Source organism: Lutra lutra, chromosome 14 (assembly GCF_902655055.1).
Source record: "Lutra lutra chromosome 14, mLutLut1.2, whole genome shotgun sequence".
Classification (NCBI taxonomy): domain Eukaryota; kingdom Metazoa; phylum Chordata; class Mammalia; order Carnivora; family Mustelidae; genus Lutra; species Lutra lutra.
Window position 1 is genome coordinate 29,532,030 of NC_062291.1, and position 18,713 is coordinate 29,550,742.

At 36.6% G+C, this 18,713-nt stretch overlaps 2 protein-coding genes across 5 annotated transcripts in view; one reads left to right on the forward strand and one right to left on the reverse strand.

Annotated features, from left to right (window-relative positions):
• The window catches only part of CTNNA3 (catenin alpha 3), a 1,776,580-nt gene that overhangs the window by 985,150 nt on the left and 772,717 nt on the right, over window positions 1–18,713 (reverse strand). The window lies entirely within an intron of this gene.
• Window positions 8,426–18,713, forward strand: part of LRRTM3 (leucine rich repeat transmembrane neuronal 3) — a 165,262-nt gene continuing 154,974 nt past the window's right edge. The window contains exons 1-2 of the mRNA XM_047701800.1: window positions 8,426–9,218; window positions 9,580–11,111. Coding sequence (XP_047557756.1) covers window positions 9,215–9,218; window positions 9,580–11,111 — 1,536 coding nt within the window. The 5' untranslated portion in view covers window positions 8,426–9,214. The remainder of the gene's footprint in view (window positions 9,219–9,579; window positions 11,112–18,713) is intronic.

Sequence of the window (18,713 nt, forward strand, 5' to 3'; positions counted from 1 at the left end):
GGAAAGAACCCAAATACATGGAGGCTAAAGAGCATCCTACTAAAGAATGAATGGGTCAACAGGAAATTAAAGAAGAATTGAAAAAATTCATGGAAACGAATGATAATGAAAACACAACAGTTCAAAATCTGTGGAACACAGCAAAGGCAGTCCTGAGAGGAAAATATATAACTATACAAGAAACAAGAAAGGTCTCAACCTAACCCTACACCTAAAGGAGCTGAAGAAAGAACAGCAAATAAAGCCTAAACCCAGCAGGACAAGAGAAATAATAAAGTTCAGAGGAGAAATCAATGAAATGGAAACAAAAAAAAACCACTAATAGGACAAATAAATGAAACTAGGAGCTGTATAGTATTTCTATACACCAACAACAAGACAGAAGCAAGAGAAATTAAGGAGTCAATCCCATTTACAATTGCACTCAAAACCGTAAGATACCTAGAAATAAACCTAACCAAGGAGGCAAAGAATCTCTACTCAGAAAACTATAAAGTACTCATGAAAGAAACTGAGGAAGATACAAAGAAATGGAAAAACATTCCATGCTCATTGACTGGGAGAACAAATATTGTGAAAATGTCTATGCTACCTAAAGGAATCTACAGGTTTAATGCAATCCCTATCAAAATACCATCAACTTCTTTTCAAAGAAATGGAACAAATAATCCTAAAATTTATATGGAACCAGAAAAGACCTCAAATAGCCAGAGGAATGTTGAAAAAGAAAGCCAAAGTTGGCGGAATCAAAACTCTGGACTTTAAGCTCTATTACAATGGTGTTATCATCAAGACAGTATGGTACTGGCACAAAAACAGACATATAGATCAATGGAACAGAATAGAGAGTCCAGAAACAGACCCTCAACTCTATGGTCAACTAATCTGTGAAAGAATGTCCAATGGAAAAAAGACAGTCTCTTCAACAAATGGTATTGGTAAAATTGGACAGCCACATGCAGAAAAATGAAACTAGACCATTTCCTTACAACACACACAAAAACAGACTTAAAATGGATGAGAAACCCCAATGTGAGACAGGAATCCATAAAAATCCTTGAGGAGAACAGAGGCAGCAATCTCTTCGACCTCAGCCACAGCAACTTCTTCCTAGAAACATCGCCCCAGGCAAGGGAAGCAAGGGCAAAAATGAATTATTGGGACTTCATCAAGATCAAAAGCTTTTTCACAGCAAAGGAAACAGTCAACAAAACCAAAAGACAACTAACAGAATGGGAGAAGATATTTGCAAATGACATATCAAATAAAGGTCTAGTATCCAAAATCTATAAAGAACTTATCAAACTCAACACCAAAGAACAAATAATTTAATCAAGAAATGGGCCAGGACATAAACAGACATTTCTGCAAAGAAGATATCCACATGGCCAACAGACACATGAAAAGTGCTCAACATCATTCGACATCAGGGAAATACAAATCAAAACCACAATGAGTTACTACCTCACACCATTCAGGATGGCTAAAATTAACAAGTCAGGAAATGACAGATGCTGGTGAGGATGTGGTGAAAGGGGAACCCTTCTACACTGTTGGTGGGAATGCAAGCTGGTATAGCCACTTTGGAAAACAGCATGGAGCTTCCTCAAAAAGTTGAAAATAGAGCTACCCTACAACCCAGCAATCACACTATTGGGTATTTACCCTAAAAATACAAAGGTAGTGATCCGAAGGGACACGTGTACCCAAATGTTTATAGCAGCAATGTCCACAATAGCCAAACTATGGAAATAACCTAGATGTCCATCAACAGATGAATGGACAAACAAGATGTGATATATATATATATACATATATCATATATATGTATACACACACACACACACACACACACACACACATAACGGAATACTATGCGGCCATCAAAAGTAAAGAAATCTTGCCATTTGCAATGACATGGATGGAACTAGAGGGTATTGTGCTGAGCGAAATAAGTCAATCAGAGAAAGACAATTATCATATGATCACCCTGATATGAGGAATTTGAGAGGCAAAGTGGGGGGTTTGGGGGATAGGGAAGGGAAAAAATGAAATAAGACTGGATCAGGAGGGAGACAAACTATAAGAGACTCTTAATCTCACAAAACAAACTGAGGGTTGCAGGGGGATGGGGAGGGAGAGGGTGGTTGGGTTATGGACAGTGGGGAGAGTATGTGCTATGGTGAGTCCTGGGAGTGTGTAAGCCTGACGATTCACAGACCTATACCTCTGCGGCTAATAATACATTATATGTTAATTTTTTTAAAAAAGGTAGGAAAAAAATATGGATTGGTGTTACAACATAAATGTACCTTCAAGTTAGGGAGTAGGACATGTGCTAGATAACCCTCTAATGTCTCACTCATTTTGAATTTGCTTCATTTCAGAAAGACATTGAGAGACCACTTTAATGGTCAGATCTGGAACTTTCTTTATTTAAGTCAAGGATGTTCACTCATAACCATATGTGACCAAACACGGTTTTTAATAGAGCCCTTGAAGCAAGCAGATGGAAAATAAAGATATTTCAGAGACATGTTAATGCTCTTATGAAAGATCAGGATATAATTACAAATGTATAAGTGCATATGTGTATTCTAAGAGCTAGAAATAAAGAAACTCGTATTCATAGCTGTAGGGAATTCTTTGTTAGCTTTCTGACAACTCTACCACATGATAGGGTATTTCATCAAAAAGATTAAGCTTTTTACAATATCTAGATCAATTGGGGCACCTGGATGGCTCAGTTGGTTAAGTGTCTACCTTGGGCTCAGGTCACGATCCTGGGGTCCTGGGATGGAGCCCCACAGCTGGCTTTCTGCTCAATGGGAACTCTGCTTCTCCCTTGCTTGCTCTCCCTATATCCCTCCCCACTGTTCATTCTCTCTCTTTCTCAAATAAATAAAATCTTCCCCAAAAATGCATGTACTGGTGAAAGCACTTTGTGAGTTAGAATACAGAATGTCAAAAATGTATGCTGTATAATAAATGGTTGTGATATTAAAAGTGTAGTAGAAAGGTAATACTGAAGAATTTTTTTATTTATTGGTAAAGCCTGACTCCACTCTTGGTCGTGTTAGTGTCCCTTGATACATGTTTGTCGCAGGATATGCTCATGACCAGAGACCCTAGACAGAATTAAAGAAAATTCATTTTCTCATAAGTACTCTGATTCCAGAAACATTTTATACCACTTTATAGTCTCTGAAGTATTTAACCATAAATTAGGGAAATTGATCCTATACAAAAGCCTTAGAAATTCATAACACAGGTATTATGTGTCCCATTTTGCAGATAAGCAACTGAAATCCTGAGAAGTTTAGCCAGAATTAGTTCCAAATTCCAAATGTTAATTGACATATGCAATAAAAAACATATATCATTCTCTAAATTATTTTAGAAGGACATTTTGGATGCACTGAATTTGTTTTCTAGTATATTTAGTCCAAATGGTCCCAAATCTGATCTTTATGTAATTTTCAGTTTTCACCAAATCTTTTGGTTCTGTTGCCTTCCAAAGCCATATGCAAAGACATTGTCTATGTCTAGGTTATCTGAATAAAAATCCATGTTGCTGTTGTTCAGGGGCTAATTTTGCTAATCATTTCATAAAATATTTTAAAATACATCATGGTCCTTTGTATTTTGAAATACCTTAGGTGATGGGAGCTAATATCAAGATGTTTTCAAAAATAAGAGTCTCACAAAATTGAAGAGAAGTGATAACCAAATTTAAAGTTAATTCAAATGTGTTGACTCTTTTTTTGGTGTTTCCAATGTTTATTTATAAATTACTCTGGAGAATTGTTGATCCTATTCTCAAAACTTGACCCAAAGAAGCAGCTAATAGCTTCACCATCCCTCTAGTTGCTCAATTTATGAAATAGGAATCATCTTTGATTTCTTTATCTCATACCTCCACTCCTAATCCATTAGAAAACTCATGTTGGTTTTACCTAAACATATATCCAAAAACTAACCAATTCTCATCACTTTCAAGTGATGGCCCAAGTCACCATCATCTCTCTCCTGGATTGGTACAAAGGCCTTCTTATTGATCTCCCTGCTTTTATTCTTATTTATATAATATAATATATGATATATTACATAATATATTTATAAATCAAACTTAATTTTGAGTTTATTCCTATAAGAGCAGTGTGACTTATCCTTTCAATAGGTAACTTGATCATATCTTTAGTTTGCACAAAATCTTGAGTTGGTCCCCAGTTTCCTTCAGAAGAAAGCCAAAGTTTTTACAATGGCATATGAAGCCCTCCAAGACCCAGTACCTAATACCTCTCTGAATTCATCTTTAATTCCTCTACTCTAGGTCTCTCTATTCTAAACAGATTGGCCCGTTTGCAATTCATTGTACATATGATCTCCCACTTGAGGGCCTTCAGACTAGCCAGTCCCTTTATATATTTAAGGTTAACAACCTCATCTCCTTCCAGGTTTTGCTCAAGCCACTTTCTTAGTGGCCCTAACCATCCCAACATTTAATATTACAAGAAACAGACTCTTAACTATAGAGTACAAACTGATGGTTACCAGAGGGGAGAGGGGTGGAGGGGATGGGTTAAATAGGTGATGGGGATAAGGAATGCACTTCTGTTGAGCATAGGGAGTTTTATGTAAGTGTTGAATCACTAAATTCTATACCTGAAACTAATATTACAGTGTATGTCAACTAACTGGAATTTAAATAAAAGCTTTTTAAAAAGTAAAATTACAATTTATCTCACCTCTTACACTCTCAATCTTCCCTATTCTCACTTTTCTTTTCTCTATGGTACCTACTACCTAATAATATACTATTTATGTGGGGGGGGGTTGTCCATGTCTCCCCTTTAGAATATAAGCTTAGATCTTTGTTTTGTACACTGATGTATTCCAAGTGTCTGGAACAGTACCTAGTACATAGCAGGTACCCAAACAATGTATTTGTTAAATGAATGAAATCCCTGAGGCCAATCTATTGTTAATATATCAGTACATCTCCCTTAAGCCCTGATTTTCTAAGTTTTTTTGGCAATTCAATTTCATAGTGGACACAAGTTGAGCAATATACACTTAGAATTTGTTTACCCAATTGAAGCAAAATATGCACAGCTATTTGAAGTACTATACATACAGTTTTTAAAAGTCTTTAGATACATGACTACATTTTATAATTGTATAAATCATTAAGGCTATAGTTTCATTGGGATGATTTAACTTGTCAGGTAGTTTATGGTTTGTTCTGTATGTGGTGGTAAGTGCAAAAGAATTTTAAATACATAATGCAGTATAATTTTGGTTCTATTGAAAGGCAAATCAGAACTAATCTTCTTGCTATAGTCAACAAGTAAAAGGAGGATAAACTTTTTAAAAGTACAACAACAGACTGCTAAAATATTTTAGAAGATAAGCTTTTTTTTATTTTTTTCTTTCATTTGAAAGGAAAAGACTATGTCTTTGAGCTAATTTCTACAGTCTCAAGTATTCAGTCTGCTTTGAATTGTATTATTTTACTTTTGGGTTTTTCTACTAGCCCCATGAATGGTCTCCCTTCTTGAGGCACTTCATTACATTGACCCCAGACAGATCTGGTGGTGATGCCAGCTTAAGGGCTAGTGCCAAGGTCAGGGCCACACAGAATCCCTGGAGTCAGACCCAGTCCGAGAATGGCTATACATTACTATTGAGGAAGAAACCAATGATTCATATTGAGAGGAAATATCATTCGCGAGACTGAATGTGAAGGTGAGGATGAAGTTGGATTTATGGAGCTAGAAGAGGTCAGAAGCCAAGGTATCAGAAAAATGACTGAAACCTAAGGACAAGGTGTAAAACACAGAAAAGAATGTGATTCACCATAAATAATCCAAGATTTCCCCCAGGAAGAGCAGAGTGAGAGAATTACATTTTCAGTGGGCTCATCTGTGTTCTTGCCACCAAGGAGCAGCATGAAATTGACGGGGTCTCCATCCATTGTAGAGTAGCCCTCAGCAGCTGTTAGGCAAAACAGACATCTCAAAATCTATTTCCCATGAAGAAGCAAGGAGAGTAAGGAGAAAAATCAGAGGTTCTCAAGCAACAGAGATATGAGATAGACATTATAAATGTGATTTCCTCTAGTACTTTTTAATAGATAAAAGTTGCCAAGCCCCATTTGGGATGTTAGATGATTAAAGTTGTAACATGTCAAAGGAAATATTCAAAAGTATATTTACTTTTCTTATGAAATTTATGATTTAACTATGAAGATGAGATGTTCACATAAAAGGTAGAGATTACTTGCTGACCTAAATGTTTCCACTTTCTAGTTTCTTGCCTTTTACACACTTTACTTAAGAACACTTCCTTCAAAATTGTATCCAATATCATTGGCTCAGGAACACTGCAGAGATCAATCCCATGTGCACAAGACTAGTATTACATAACCACTTTGTTCCCCATCAAACGTACTTATGATCCCCATAAAAATGTATTAAAAATGTATAACAACATCTATTACGTGTCAAGTTCTCTTTTAGTTATTAGAGAAACTGAAGTAGACAAAACACTATCTTTGTCCTCATGGAACCTACATCACAATATCATAAACTTTCATATCCTCTCTTCCAACGAGAAGAAAATTTGTTATTTTTCATCACTTCCTTACAGTGCATTTCTTAAAATTACCTGTCCATCAGTCTGTTGATAAGGGCAGCCTCTACAATCCCATGAATCAGAATCTTGAGGGAAAGACTGAGAAATTTATGTTTAACTAGCTCTCTGGGGGCTTTACATGCATTAATAGCATGGATAATTTGGGAGGAACCACTGCCCTTTTCATAGCATACTATCAGAGGAATTGGTGATTTTCATTGTACTATTTCTGTGGGACCCTTTTGATTGTCATGACTAACAACTACCCAACTTCTCATCCTTAGAGAATGTGAAAGCTCTCTGGGGCATTCCACAGCCAATTCACCTGACAAAGACTGACAAGGCAAACTTCTAAGGTGCACTATTTATCTTTAAACAAAATGATTTTCTCTATGGGACAGATGTTACCATATTCTGTGTTAGGAAGAAAGAATTAAACATTAATTACTAGTTATGGGCCATAGAACCAAAAGATTCATTTTAAAGATAAAGCTGAGATGATAGAGATTTAGAAAGCTCTCTTATTAAAAGAAGGTAAGACTGAGTGAATCCTAGAAATCCATTGTGAATAACATAAAAATGTTCGTTGAAAAGGCTCTTTGTGAGTTAATGATAGTTGGTACAGTCAATATTCAATACTAAACAATAAGCAATGACAGCAAAGACATTAAAGTTGATATTCAAATAACAGCTAACACACATTTATTATGTGCTACACACTATTTGAAGTACTTTACAGATATTAAGTTGACAATTCTCAAACCCTCTATGAAATGTTTTTTGTTACCATACCTATTTTGTAGAAGAGAAAATGAGGCATAGAGAAGATAAGTAACCTATTCAAGTTTACATAGCTGGGAATTTGTAGCCAGGATTTAATCCTGGGTTCAAAAATCCATGCTCTTAATCACTAGACTAAACTGCTTCTTATTAGTTTTTATAATACTTCTTTCAAAGAATCATACCAAAGTTTATACAAACCTAGGAAGCAAGATTGATTAACTGATTGACTGATACTATAACTTCCTTGACTCAATGTCCTAATCAGGCTAATTTTCACTTGACTCACTATCAGATGAAGAGAACACTGTTGCTGAAAACCATCTAGTGGTTAGAGGTCCAAGCGAAAGAGAGAGATGGATTTGCATCTCAGCTCTGCCACTTACTTGCTGCATGAATGTCATCAAGTTACTCGCCAAGCCTCAGTTTCCTCATCTTTAAAATGAAAGTTATAAAGGGACGTACATCATAATATTGTTTAAAGATAAAACAAGATTGCTCATTTAAAACACTTAGGAAGTGCTCAATAAATATTATTAGTGCAATACATAGCAGCTGCATCAATAAACTGAACCAAATGATCTCTTGATTCTTCCACTCGCACTACAAATGGTTTATTTCTCTTCTAATTAAAAACAAATGACAGCAACCAAAACAACAAACCAAGCCATAAGCCATTAGGCCAATTATGTCTTTTGTAGAAAACCAAAAAAGCTATTGGACACATCAATTTATATGTCATTAGTTATCCCCACTATTCCAAAATGTATCATCTATCTTAGCATCCTGAGACACCTTCCATAATATAATCACTGTGACTCCAAGAGGTCAAATGGGCAGGCAGTTAATGCTTCTCTGTGAAAAGCTCAATAAGTCATTTTATAAATTTCAGTCCAAAGCCTACGTTGAGGTTAAGAAAAATTGACATTCGGTCTGTGAACTTAATGTCAAGCTCCAGAAAAAACTCTAGGCAGTACATGTTTAGCGATTAAGTGGACGCAGACAATAAAGACATTGCCAAATTGTAAAACAAGACTTGGAAATTACAGAAAATGTTGCTAGTTATTGATTACGGTGACCATTCAGTTCCCATTGAGCCACCCAAAAGAATCATTCATTTTCCAGCAGAGAGCCTGCTCATTTGCAAGATAAAAGAGAGACATTTCTGCACATGCCCATAATGTTCTTCACCACTGGGGGCAGCTTTACATAAGACTGCATTCACTGAAACCAAAGCAACAGTCCGAGCAGCTTTCAGAATGACAGTCTGCAGAAGTGAGCTGAGCGTGTGTGCGGTACGGGGCTCTCCTGCCTCCTGGGCTCCAACGCAGCTTTGTGGCTGAAGTGGGTGCTCACCACCAGAAATGCTGGGCTATGGAATACAGATGTGGCAGCTCAGGTAGCCCCACGTTGCCTGGAGGAATACATCATGCTTTCCGATAAGAAGAAATTGTAGAAGCCAGTTTTTTTTTTTTTTTTTTTAACGTCCCCCCCCACAACAACAACAAAAAAACTGTAAAGATGCAAAAACGTAATATCCATGAAGATCCTATTACCTAGGAAGATTTTTTTGATGTTTTGCTACAAATGCGGTGCTGGAATTTATTTGTTCTTGGAGTGTTCTGCGTGGCTGGCAAAGAATAATGTTCCAAAATCGGTCCATCTCCCAAGGGGTCCAATTTTTCTTCCTGGGTGTCAGCGAGCCCTGACTCACAGTGCAGCTGACAGGGGCTGTCATGCAAGTGGCCCCTTAAGCCAAAGCAAAAGACCTAAGGACGACCTTTGAACAATACAAAGGATGGGTATGTTTTGTCATTTTTCTTCTTTCCTTCTTAAAAAAAAAAAAAAAAGACAAAAACAAAAACAAAACCCTCTAGTTTGTGTTGTAATTCTGCCTTAATTATTTTAGAGATTACCTTTCTGTGCTTAGGACTATAAATTCAATTGCTTAGTGGACACGTTTCCTTGCTTAACTATTTAGAAAAAAAAAAAACCTAAAGCCAATTCTCTTTAAATGTCAAGGAGGTGATATTTGATATTAAATGTTGTTTATCTAGATTTAATTTTTTTAAAAAAAGAAAATACATGCCTATTTTTGCTTGGTTAAAAATAAATGAATTCCTTTTTGGGGGGATAACTTTTCTAAGTTGTTTTTATTTCCAGGTTTCAATGTAATTAGGCTACTGAGCGGATCAGCTGTAGCACTGGTTATAGCCCCCACTGTCTTACTGACAATGCTTTCTTCTGCCGAACGAGGATGCCCTAAGGGCTGTAGGTGTGAAGGCAAAATGGTATATTGTGAATCTCAGAAATTACAGGAGATACCCTCAAGTATATCTGCTGGTTGCTTAGGTTTGTCCCTTCGCTATAACAGCCTTCAAAAACTTAAGTATAATCAATTTAAAGGGCTCAACCAGCTCACCTGGCTGTACCTTGACCATAATCATATCAGCAATATTGATGAGAATGCTTTTAATGGAATACGCAGACTCAAAGAGTTGATTCTGAGTTCCAACAGAATCTCCTATTTTCTCAACAATACCTTCAGACCTGTGACAAATTTACGGAACTTGGATCTGTCCTATAATCAGCTGCATTCTCTGGGATCTGAACAGTTTCGGGGATTGCGGAAGCTGCTGAGTTTACATTTACGGTCTAACTCCCTGAGAACCATCCCCGTGCGAATATTCCAAGACTGCCGCAATCTGGAACTTTTGGACCTGGGATATAACCGGATCCGAAGTTTAGCCAGGAATGTCTTTGCTGGCATGATCAGACTCAAAGAACTTCACCTGGAGCACAATCAATTTTCTAAGCTCAACCTGGCCCTTTTTCCAAGGTTGGTGAGCCTTCAGAACCTTTACTTGCAGTGGAATAAAATCAGTGTCATAGGACAGACCATGTCCTGGACCTGGAGCTCATTACAAAGGCTTGATTTATCAGGCAATGAGATTGAAGCTTTTAGTGGACCTAGTGTTTTCCAGTGTGTCCCAAATCTGCAGCGCCTCAACCTGGATTCCAATAAGCTTACATTTATTGGTCAAGAGATTTTGGATTCTTGGATATCTCTCAATGACATCAGTCTTGCCGGGAATATATGGGAATGCAGCAGAAATATCTGTTCCCTGGTAAACTGGCTGAAAAGTTTTAAAGGTCTGAGGGAGAATACAATTATCTGTGCCAGTCCCAAAGAGCTGCAAGGAGTAAATGTGATCGATGCCGTGAAGAACTACAGCATCTGTGGCAAAAGTACCACGGAGAGGTTTGATCTGGCCAGGGCTCTCCCCAAGCCGACATTTAAGCCTAAGCTCCCCCGGCCGAAGCATGAGAGCAAGCCCCCTCTGCCCCCCACAGTGGGAGCCACGGAGCCCGGCCCAGAGACCGATGCTGACACCGAGCACATCTCTTTCCATAAAATCATCGCAGGGAGTGTGGCCCTTTTCCTGTCCGTGCTCGTCATCCTGCTCGTTATCTACGTGTCATGGAAGCGGTACCCTGCGAGCATGAAGCAGCTACAGCAGCGCTCCCTCATGCGAAGGCACAGGAAAAAGAAAAGACAGTCCCTAAAGCAAATGACTCCCAGCACCCAGGAATTTTATGTAGATTATAAACCCACCAACACGGAGACCAGCGAGATGCTGCTGAATGGGACGGGACCCTGCACCTATAACAAATCAGGCTCCAGGGAGTGTGAGGTATGAACCGTTGTGATAAAAGCGCTCTTAAAAGCTGGGAAATAAGTGGTGCTTTATTGAACTCTGGTGACTATAAAGGGAACGTGGTGCCCCCTCCCATTCCCTCTCCCTCTCACTTTGTAGGCAAGGTCCTTCCCTGTCTGTTTCAGCACATTCATAATACTGGTCATTTTCCTCTCATACATAATCAGCCCATTGAAATTTAAATACCACAATCAATGCAAAGCTCAAACTCTGGTGTAATATAATGCCTATTGTATAAGAGTCTTAACTGATTGCATTAATATCTCTCTTGTTTTAAGATAAAACTCACTTTCCCATAAGTAATCCCCCAACAGCTGCTGTTATTTCTCTTCTGGTAGGACCACATCTATAGTTCTAGAAGGTTTGCTGTTCATTTTGGCAAATCAAGGAAAAAGTGAATGATCCCAGGTACTGGGAGCTCAAACTGATTCTAGGAGAATGCTTGATTACAGAAACATTTAGACACAGAGCCTTAAAACATGGTCTAGCTTAAAAAGAAAATTGCAGGAAATTATCAAAAGATGGTGCTGGGTTAAAGAAGCACCACAGGCAATTTTCCAGAGCTGTTTGAATTACAGGAAAGCGAGACCAGGGAAAAGTGCTGAAGGGTTAAAATGCTGCAAATAAACAACTGAAAAACATGAGATGGTAAAAATACAAAGTTTTAGACTTGAATGCCTTGTCTCTGAAATCCATCCCTGGAAAATCATACTAGAGGTTTCACACTGTCAATTTCTCCTAGCCTTTATTTAGCCTAAATTAATTAATTAATTTAATAACCAAGAAGCAAATTTGAGGAGGCAGGTTTCTCCACTGTTCCTCACCTTAGGGAGTTTTCAGAGATGAGGCTTGCAAATGGGAAGGCAGCTTGCTATTTGCATATGGTTGGGAGCTTACCAGAATTTCTTTCCAGCTCTTTCAAGGACTTTAATCTAGTGAGTGGAATCTTTAGCTCTGTCTGTTCTTCTGTCTGGGATTTGTCTGGTTGTCCTGTTGTGTTCCATTATGTGCCCTGCACACGCTAGTCCCCTAATGACTGACACTTCATTCAGAGGCATAAAGAGAACACATTCCAAGACATGCTTGCCACAAAAGCTTCATTGAAAAGAATGATTTTGATAACACCTTAATAAATGTCTAAAATACATCTTAGAGGGAAAAAAAGACCAAACTATGGCAGTTGTCCTTTGCTTTTCTACTGCTGACGTTACAGTGTCCCTATGTTCATCTGTACTGTGAACCCATCCATCAGTATGATTCTGTACAGACCCTGTTGGCAATCTGCAAGCTGCATGCATGTTTTTATGTCGTAGGTGAAAGTTTATTGACTGCAGCACAAATCAGACCCTCTGTATTTAAGTAACTTTGACCACACTTCATTAAGATTTTAGAAAAATGTCTGTGGTCTCTATTGTATCCTCTCTCATCCTCCAAAATGAACAATCCTGTTGCAGGAGCAACAATCGGGAATTGATACACTGAGTCTTTTTCTAATTTGGCTTGCCAAGCCCCACATCTTTAACCACATCCCTGTTCTTTCAAAACAAAATCACTGCAGCAAAAAAGAAAAAGTGAATGGCTATTTTTTTTAACGAGCATTTTTATATCGTTTGAAGGCTTTTCATATGCTGAGAGGAAAAATCTAGGCAAGTCCCCATGAAATATAATTGCAAGGAAGCCAGATTTTTTTTTAAAAAAAATCATACTTTTATAAGCAATAAACGGAAGGGGACATTTAAAGTGGATTTCTCAAGGTACTTTGATTTTGATTAAATCTTAAAAGAGATGCAGAAAAGCATCATAACTATGATATATTGACCCAAGAATAATTGTTGAATGTATATTTATTAATGGTAAATAGTCACAGATTCCCAATTGATTAATAATGCAGATACTTCCTTACAGTACTGTGAACTGGATGACTGAGCCTACTGCGATGTTTTTCACTGAAGTTGTAATTTTTCATTTTTCATAAAATGTCAGTAAATATATATTCCATCTCAAAAAGAAAATTTCTTTGATCAGCCTCATTTTTATCTGTACTGAAGATGATTGTATTAATTAAATGCAGTGTTAAAGTGAAAAAGCCCATTTCTATTCTTTGACTTGACCTTCTGCTTCATTTGTCATGGATACCAAATAAACTTAGGCAAGGCATATCTATACTTTTATTTTTGAATTCTTACAGTTCTCACTGTTGTGATCCTAGCAGCATATATAAAATAGGTTTGTTGTATTGAAAGTGTTTCTAAAATTCAAAGCCACTCCGTGTGTAAGATTAAATGAATGACCAACATTTTGAAGGCTGGTCATTTTTTAGTGCTTATGAATGTAATAATAGAGCCAAAATAAAATTCCTTAGATTATAAAAGTTATTTTGATTCAGGACATTACATTTTTCATTTAACCACCCCCACTTTGGAAATGAAGCTTCTCTATTTCTTAGGATCTTCTGATCACAAACATAGAACTCTTGTAGGTTAGACAATAACTAGTTCACCATCATAAATTTGTCAAAGCCACCTGGTCAGTGCTCTCCTGTTCAAAAGTTGTTGTCTTCACCCCCACACCCACAGCACTTTCTGGACTACATACTGCAAGTCTGTTTTCATTAAGTATTTCCAACTCATAACATATTAAAGAAATATCACTGGTATCCCATTTTTCTATTTCAAATTTACATGAAGTATCTGACTCCCCTCAAACGTGACAACTGTTAAATAAACCACCTGACCTCTTGAACTATACAACACAGATATGTCGATGCAGAATGGATTCAGTCAGTACTTGGGATGCTTTACCAGAGAGAGAAGAAACGCAGTTTAGTCACTGAACTGCATGGGGTTTTTTTCCCCCATTTTTATGAGCCCCAGTACACATAGTGCTACCGCAGCTCGGCTTTAATAGTCCCAGTGCCACAGTCTTCTAAGCAATACTGACGCAAGATATATTCCTTTTAAATGAGTTTATATTTTCCAAGAATGTTGACATTACATTTTTTCAAAGGATTTAAACCATTTTTTACTTGATTTGGTGAGTCAACTATCTAAGTCGACAGGCAATAAACTGTATTTCTGTGGAGCAGCAGTGACCTCCAGTGGCTGGTTAGACTAACCACAGCGATTCATGCACGTCTTCAGTTTTTCTAATTCTGAATCCTTATGTAAACATGATTTACAACATGTATTTTTCGATCTGTGAATCAGACTTGGATTTTATTTCATTCATCTCCCTCAGAAATATAGTTATAGTGTGATTTTTTTTTAAGTTCTATTTTGCATATGGAGTTATTCAGTAATTAACCCAGAGAGAGGCTATAGAAATGACACTGGGAGCTAGAAATAAGTGTCCATAGATGAAGAGCAAGTGACTATGTAGTAAGAATAGATAAGAAATACGTCAAAGTATTTATACTCATCAATGTTATATCTGCCAGATATTCTCAAGTTTTCATTAAATGGGTTAGTATTTTCCATAGGCAATGTTCCAAAATATAATATAATTTCGATTGGGGAAGACAGATTTCAACATTAATATTGAAAGAATTAGCATTGGTTATTTACCAGTCAGTAGGAATGTCTGAGCTATCAGGTGAGGGAAGCCTCCTCCACCCCTCTAGGACCCTGCAGTTTCTTGATCAGGCCAGTGACCTGTGCTTTGCCCCAGTGCTCTCCCCAACCCTCCCCCTTCTCAGCCGCTGAACACTGGTTCTATTAGGTTCTCTGACAATGATGTTACAGTCTAAGAGGTGATGATTCATGGATAATGAAATTATGCTCTCCTTCTGGGGAAGGATAATGCAGAGTCAGATTCATAGATTTGGCAAGGGATTTTAGGATGTTGTAGGTGCATGAAATATCCTCTCTTCCCTTGACATTTACCAAGAAGCAAACTTAAATAGTTTATTTAACATGTGGATTAGACTAGCATCAGAAACAAGCATCCAGCCATGAAGCCTAAGACAAAATGAGTTTCAGATATGACAAATGAGAATTGAGCCATGAGAAATGAAAAAATTCAGAAACTGTGTTGTTTCTTCTATTCCCTTTTCCCTGGATTCTTATTGGTATCTGGATCTGTAGCAAACCCATGGAGTTTTTTTGGTACTTGTACTCTCTTAACTACCTACATTAAAAATCAGACACACTTAGAAGAAATACGAACAATAATATCAGTAAATGTGAATTATAAATGTAAGAGAAACAGAAGTGATGGAAGTTAAATAGCTTCTATTAAATGACTCTTGAAAACTAATAAAAAAAAATACATAGGTGAAAGTGAGTTCACCTAATCTGTTTACAGAATAATAGTTTACAGAATTGGACCCAAATTTTGCTTCGTCTCCAAAATCATTGGTGACTTTTGTAGAGTTGTGTAGAATAAAAGAGAAAAACTACAGAGAAAACCTATATAAACGTAGTTTACAGTTCTTTTTTATTTGAGGAAAGTATCACAGCCATGGATGGTAGAGTATGTGCCTTAGATTCAAGTTTCTTTGACATTTTCTGATCTAATGATTTCAGGTGAATTTCTTAGCTTTTCTGAACTTTAAGTTCCCCATCTGTAAAATGGGCATGTATTACATTTTATATGGTTATTGGGAGAAGAAAATTTGAGAAATATTTTATTAATTCTCAAATAGCAAAAACCTATTCTTTTCAAAGGGCATTTAGTGAGATATTCAGCTACTGGTGCTCTGTGTCTGGCCTGGGTCAAAAGACATCACTAACCTCTATATTACAGAAGACCAAATCCATTGTACGTTAATACAAATTCTGAGACTTGGCAGCGAGTCTAGAACTTAAATTGTTTTTGACCTTTACTTTCCATAAAAACACAATTTCTTCTACCCCATGTTATCAGAGTCTGAGTTTATCAGTAATGATTAATATACATAAATGTACAATAGACATAAAGATACCAACCAGAGAATACAAAAGCAAAAGCTTATCAAAGTAAATAAAAATCCTAATTGGGTCCCAAATCAGGTCTTTATAGCAAGGATTTTCAATAAGCATAGGTTAATTGTTGATCTCCTTTCTAGTATCAATATTTTGAGCATTTGTTGTCTTTATACTTACATATAACATTTATGGCGAGATGACATCATTATTGCATAAAAAAAGTAATTGCTCATAACATGTTATAGTGGGATTAGCATACATTCCAGGTATCAATCACATAACATCTATTTTGTTTCTTTTTTTTCCCCAAAGAAAGACCCTAAAATCTCTTCCTACAAAAAAGCCTGATATTGACTTTATCAATTATTGTCATTGAAAATCACTGGATTAAAAAAGGCATAAAAATACAAAGGCTTTTTTAATAAGTAACAACCTAATCATTTAAGCAAAGAAATACTAGTCTTTGTTGGCCTTTCAGCAAAATAAATAAATAAATAAATAAACAATGTAGTCATAAATATCACAAATCTCTCTCTACTGGATGTACATGTATTTCCAAAATTCTTATAATTCAAGTAGAAAAATTATTCATCTTTGATATCTAAGTTTCTGTAAAATCTCTGAAGAACAGAGAGAAGATGGTTGTTTTTCAGAGGAAAAAATTATTTGTGAATTTTATGCTGCTTTACCTTCATAGGATCACTGGTGGATGTTCTTGAGTTAGGTCTCATGAACACGTGAGAAGAATTTCAGAAACACAGACTCTCTGAGCCACAGAGTAAGACCCCAGCAGAGGCAACTATTTTACAACTGTACCTTCTAAAGACAAAAACCCATATTCAATAATAATCCATCTTATTGAAGAAAGAGTAAAAGAGCTTCTATATCTTCCTATCCAGCAAATGTAATGAAAATCGATAACTTTCTTGACAATTCTCATATTTTCTTTTTATTTTTCAGAGGTTCCCGCTCCCCACTTCCCAAGAAGGAATTTCCATTATACCTTTCTCCTACCCTTAAGTTGTTATTCCCTATTTTACACACATGGAAAAATTGTTTTCTATCACCAAAGAAAGTCTTTTCTCATATAACCCAACACAAGTTGGTCATCTCACTCAGAAGAGTGGTCTATCTCTAATTTAAAAAAAAAAAAAATAGACTATAAGACAAAACTTAAGTCTGGCTGGCCCTCTCCAGCCTATAAATCACCTCTCCAGTATCTCTAATTTTCAACAGAAAAAGGAAAAAAATCTAGTTGAATCGCAGGTTAGCAAAGTATTAAAGTCTACTATTTTCCTTCTTAATCAACTCCTAGTGAACAAAATATAGGACTTTATATATGGGAGTGTCCAACTACACTTCACCAATTAAAAACACTCATACCAATAATCAGAATTTAGTCTTCTCAGGGGTAAAATGCAAATTTGGGGGGCTTCACACATAAAACAATAAGGCAGGCATTACATTTAAGCAAAGGTAATTTCTGTTCAATCTTCATCATACTAAATAATCTATCCAGGGTGTAAAATACATGTTGTCACTAAAGAGCAAAGGACTTCAATTAAATATAAATCCTTATTTAGCCCTCTTGAGGCTCAAAGTTATTCATGAGGTGGGTGGGGGTAAAAAGAAAATGTCCTTAGACAGTAAGGCTACAGTATAGTGAGGCTATACTATCAGGTGGTCTTCATGGCTTCTACTGGGTGGTCCCTATACATAGCGAAAAACTGCTTCTTATCAATAATATTGACCTGTTATACATTCTGAAAGAAGGAATATGTTTACGCCTCTCCATTTGAAGCAGTCAGCCAGAATCTCACAAGAATATTTAAAGGGAACTTGTAGAGTATCATGTTGAGGCTGAAGTAGTAGAGTAACTTTAAAATATCTGTTATACCTATGATAAGATCACAACAGTGAAAACCCTCTAAGGAGTTTAAAACTAACTCCTCACTTTAGGATCAGTGTTGGCTTGTACTCATTGATCTACGAAAGGGGCTTTGCACAATTTACACAAAATTTTAAAGTGAAAAGTCAAAACTATTTGGTTGGGGTACTGCCATTTATCCAATGGAAGGTTAGGTAACATCACTGAATGATGGCTAAACTAGAATAATTACAGATCTGTAAATAAAGGCCATATTAGATAAGCATATTGTGTTCTCCACCAAGTTAGCCATGTTGTAGATGCTTAGATAGGAAATTCATATCCATCCTATAATTCATGTTTCATTACAAAGTCTGTGTACGTTTGTGTAATTAAGTCCTTGCGTACCGGAAGTGGGTATGTAGGGTTTTTTATTTGTTTTTAATATAGGAAGAGTTCTTAGATTGATTTTGTTTTCCTTAAAATTTTTATCCATTAATCCTGTATCTTGTCCCTTCTCTAAAGGACTGCCCTAAAATAATTCATACTCCACCTACACATGCTTCTCAAGCCAAATTATATATCTCCAGTTCCTCTTTGGAAATGATACCCAGTGATTTACCATTAGGCTATCCCTCTGCTAGCTAAATTCTAATCTGCCAGCAACATATTCTTCCAGTCCATGTCACCCTTCCAGCCCATCTCATGCCATTAAAAGGCAGCATGCACTTAGTCCTATGGACTTTTACAGGGAGGATAGAGTAGTAAAATGTAAAAATTTACATATATTTTTATGGGCTTCACTTT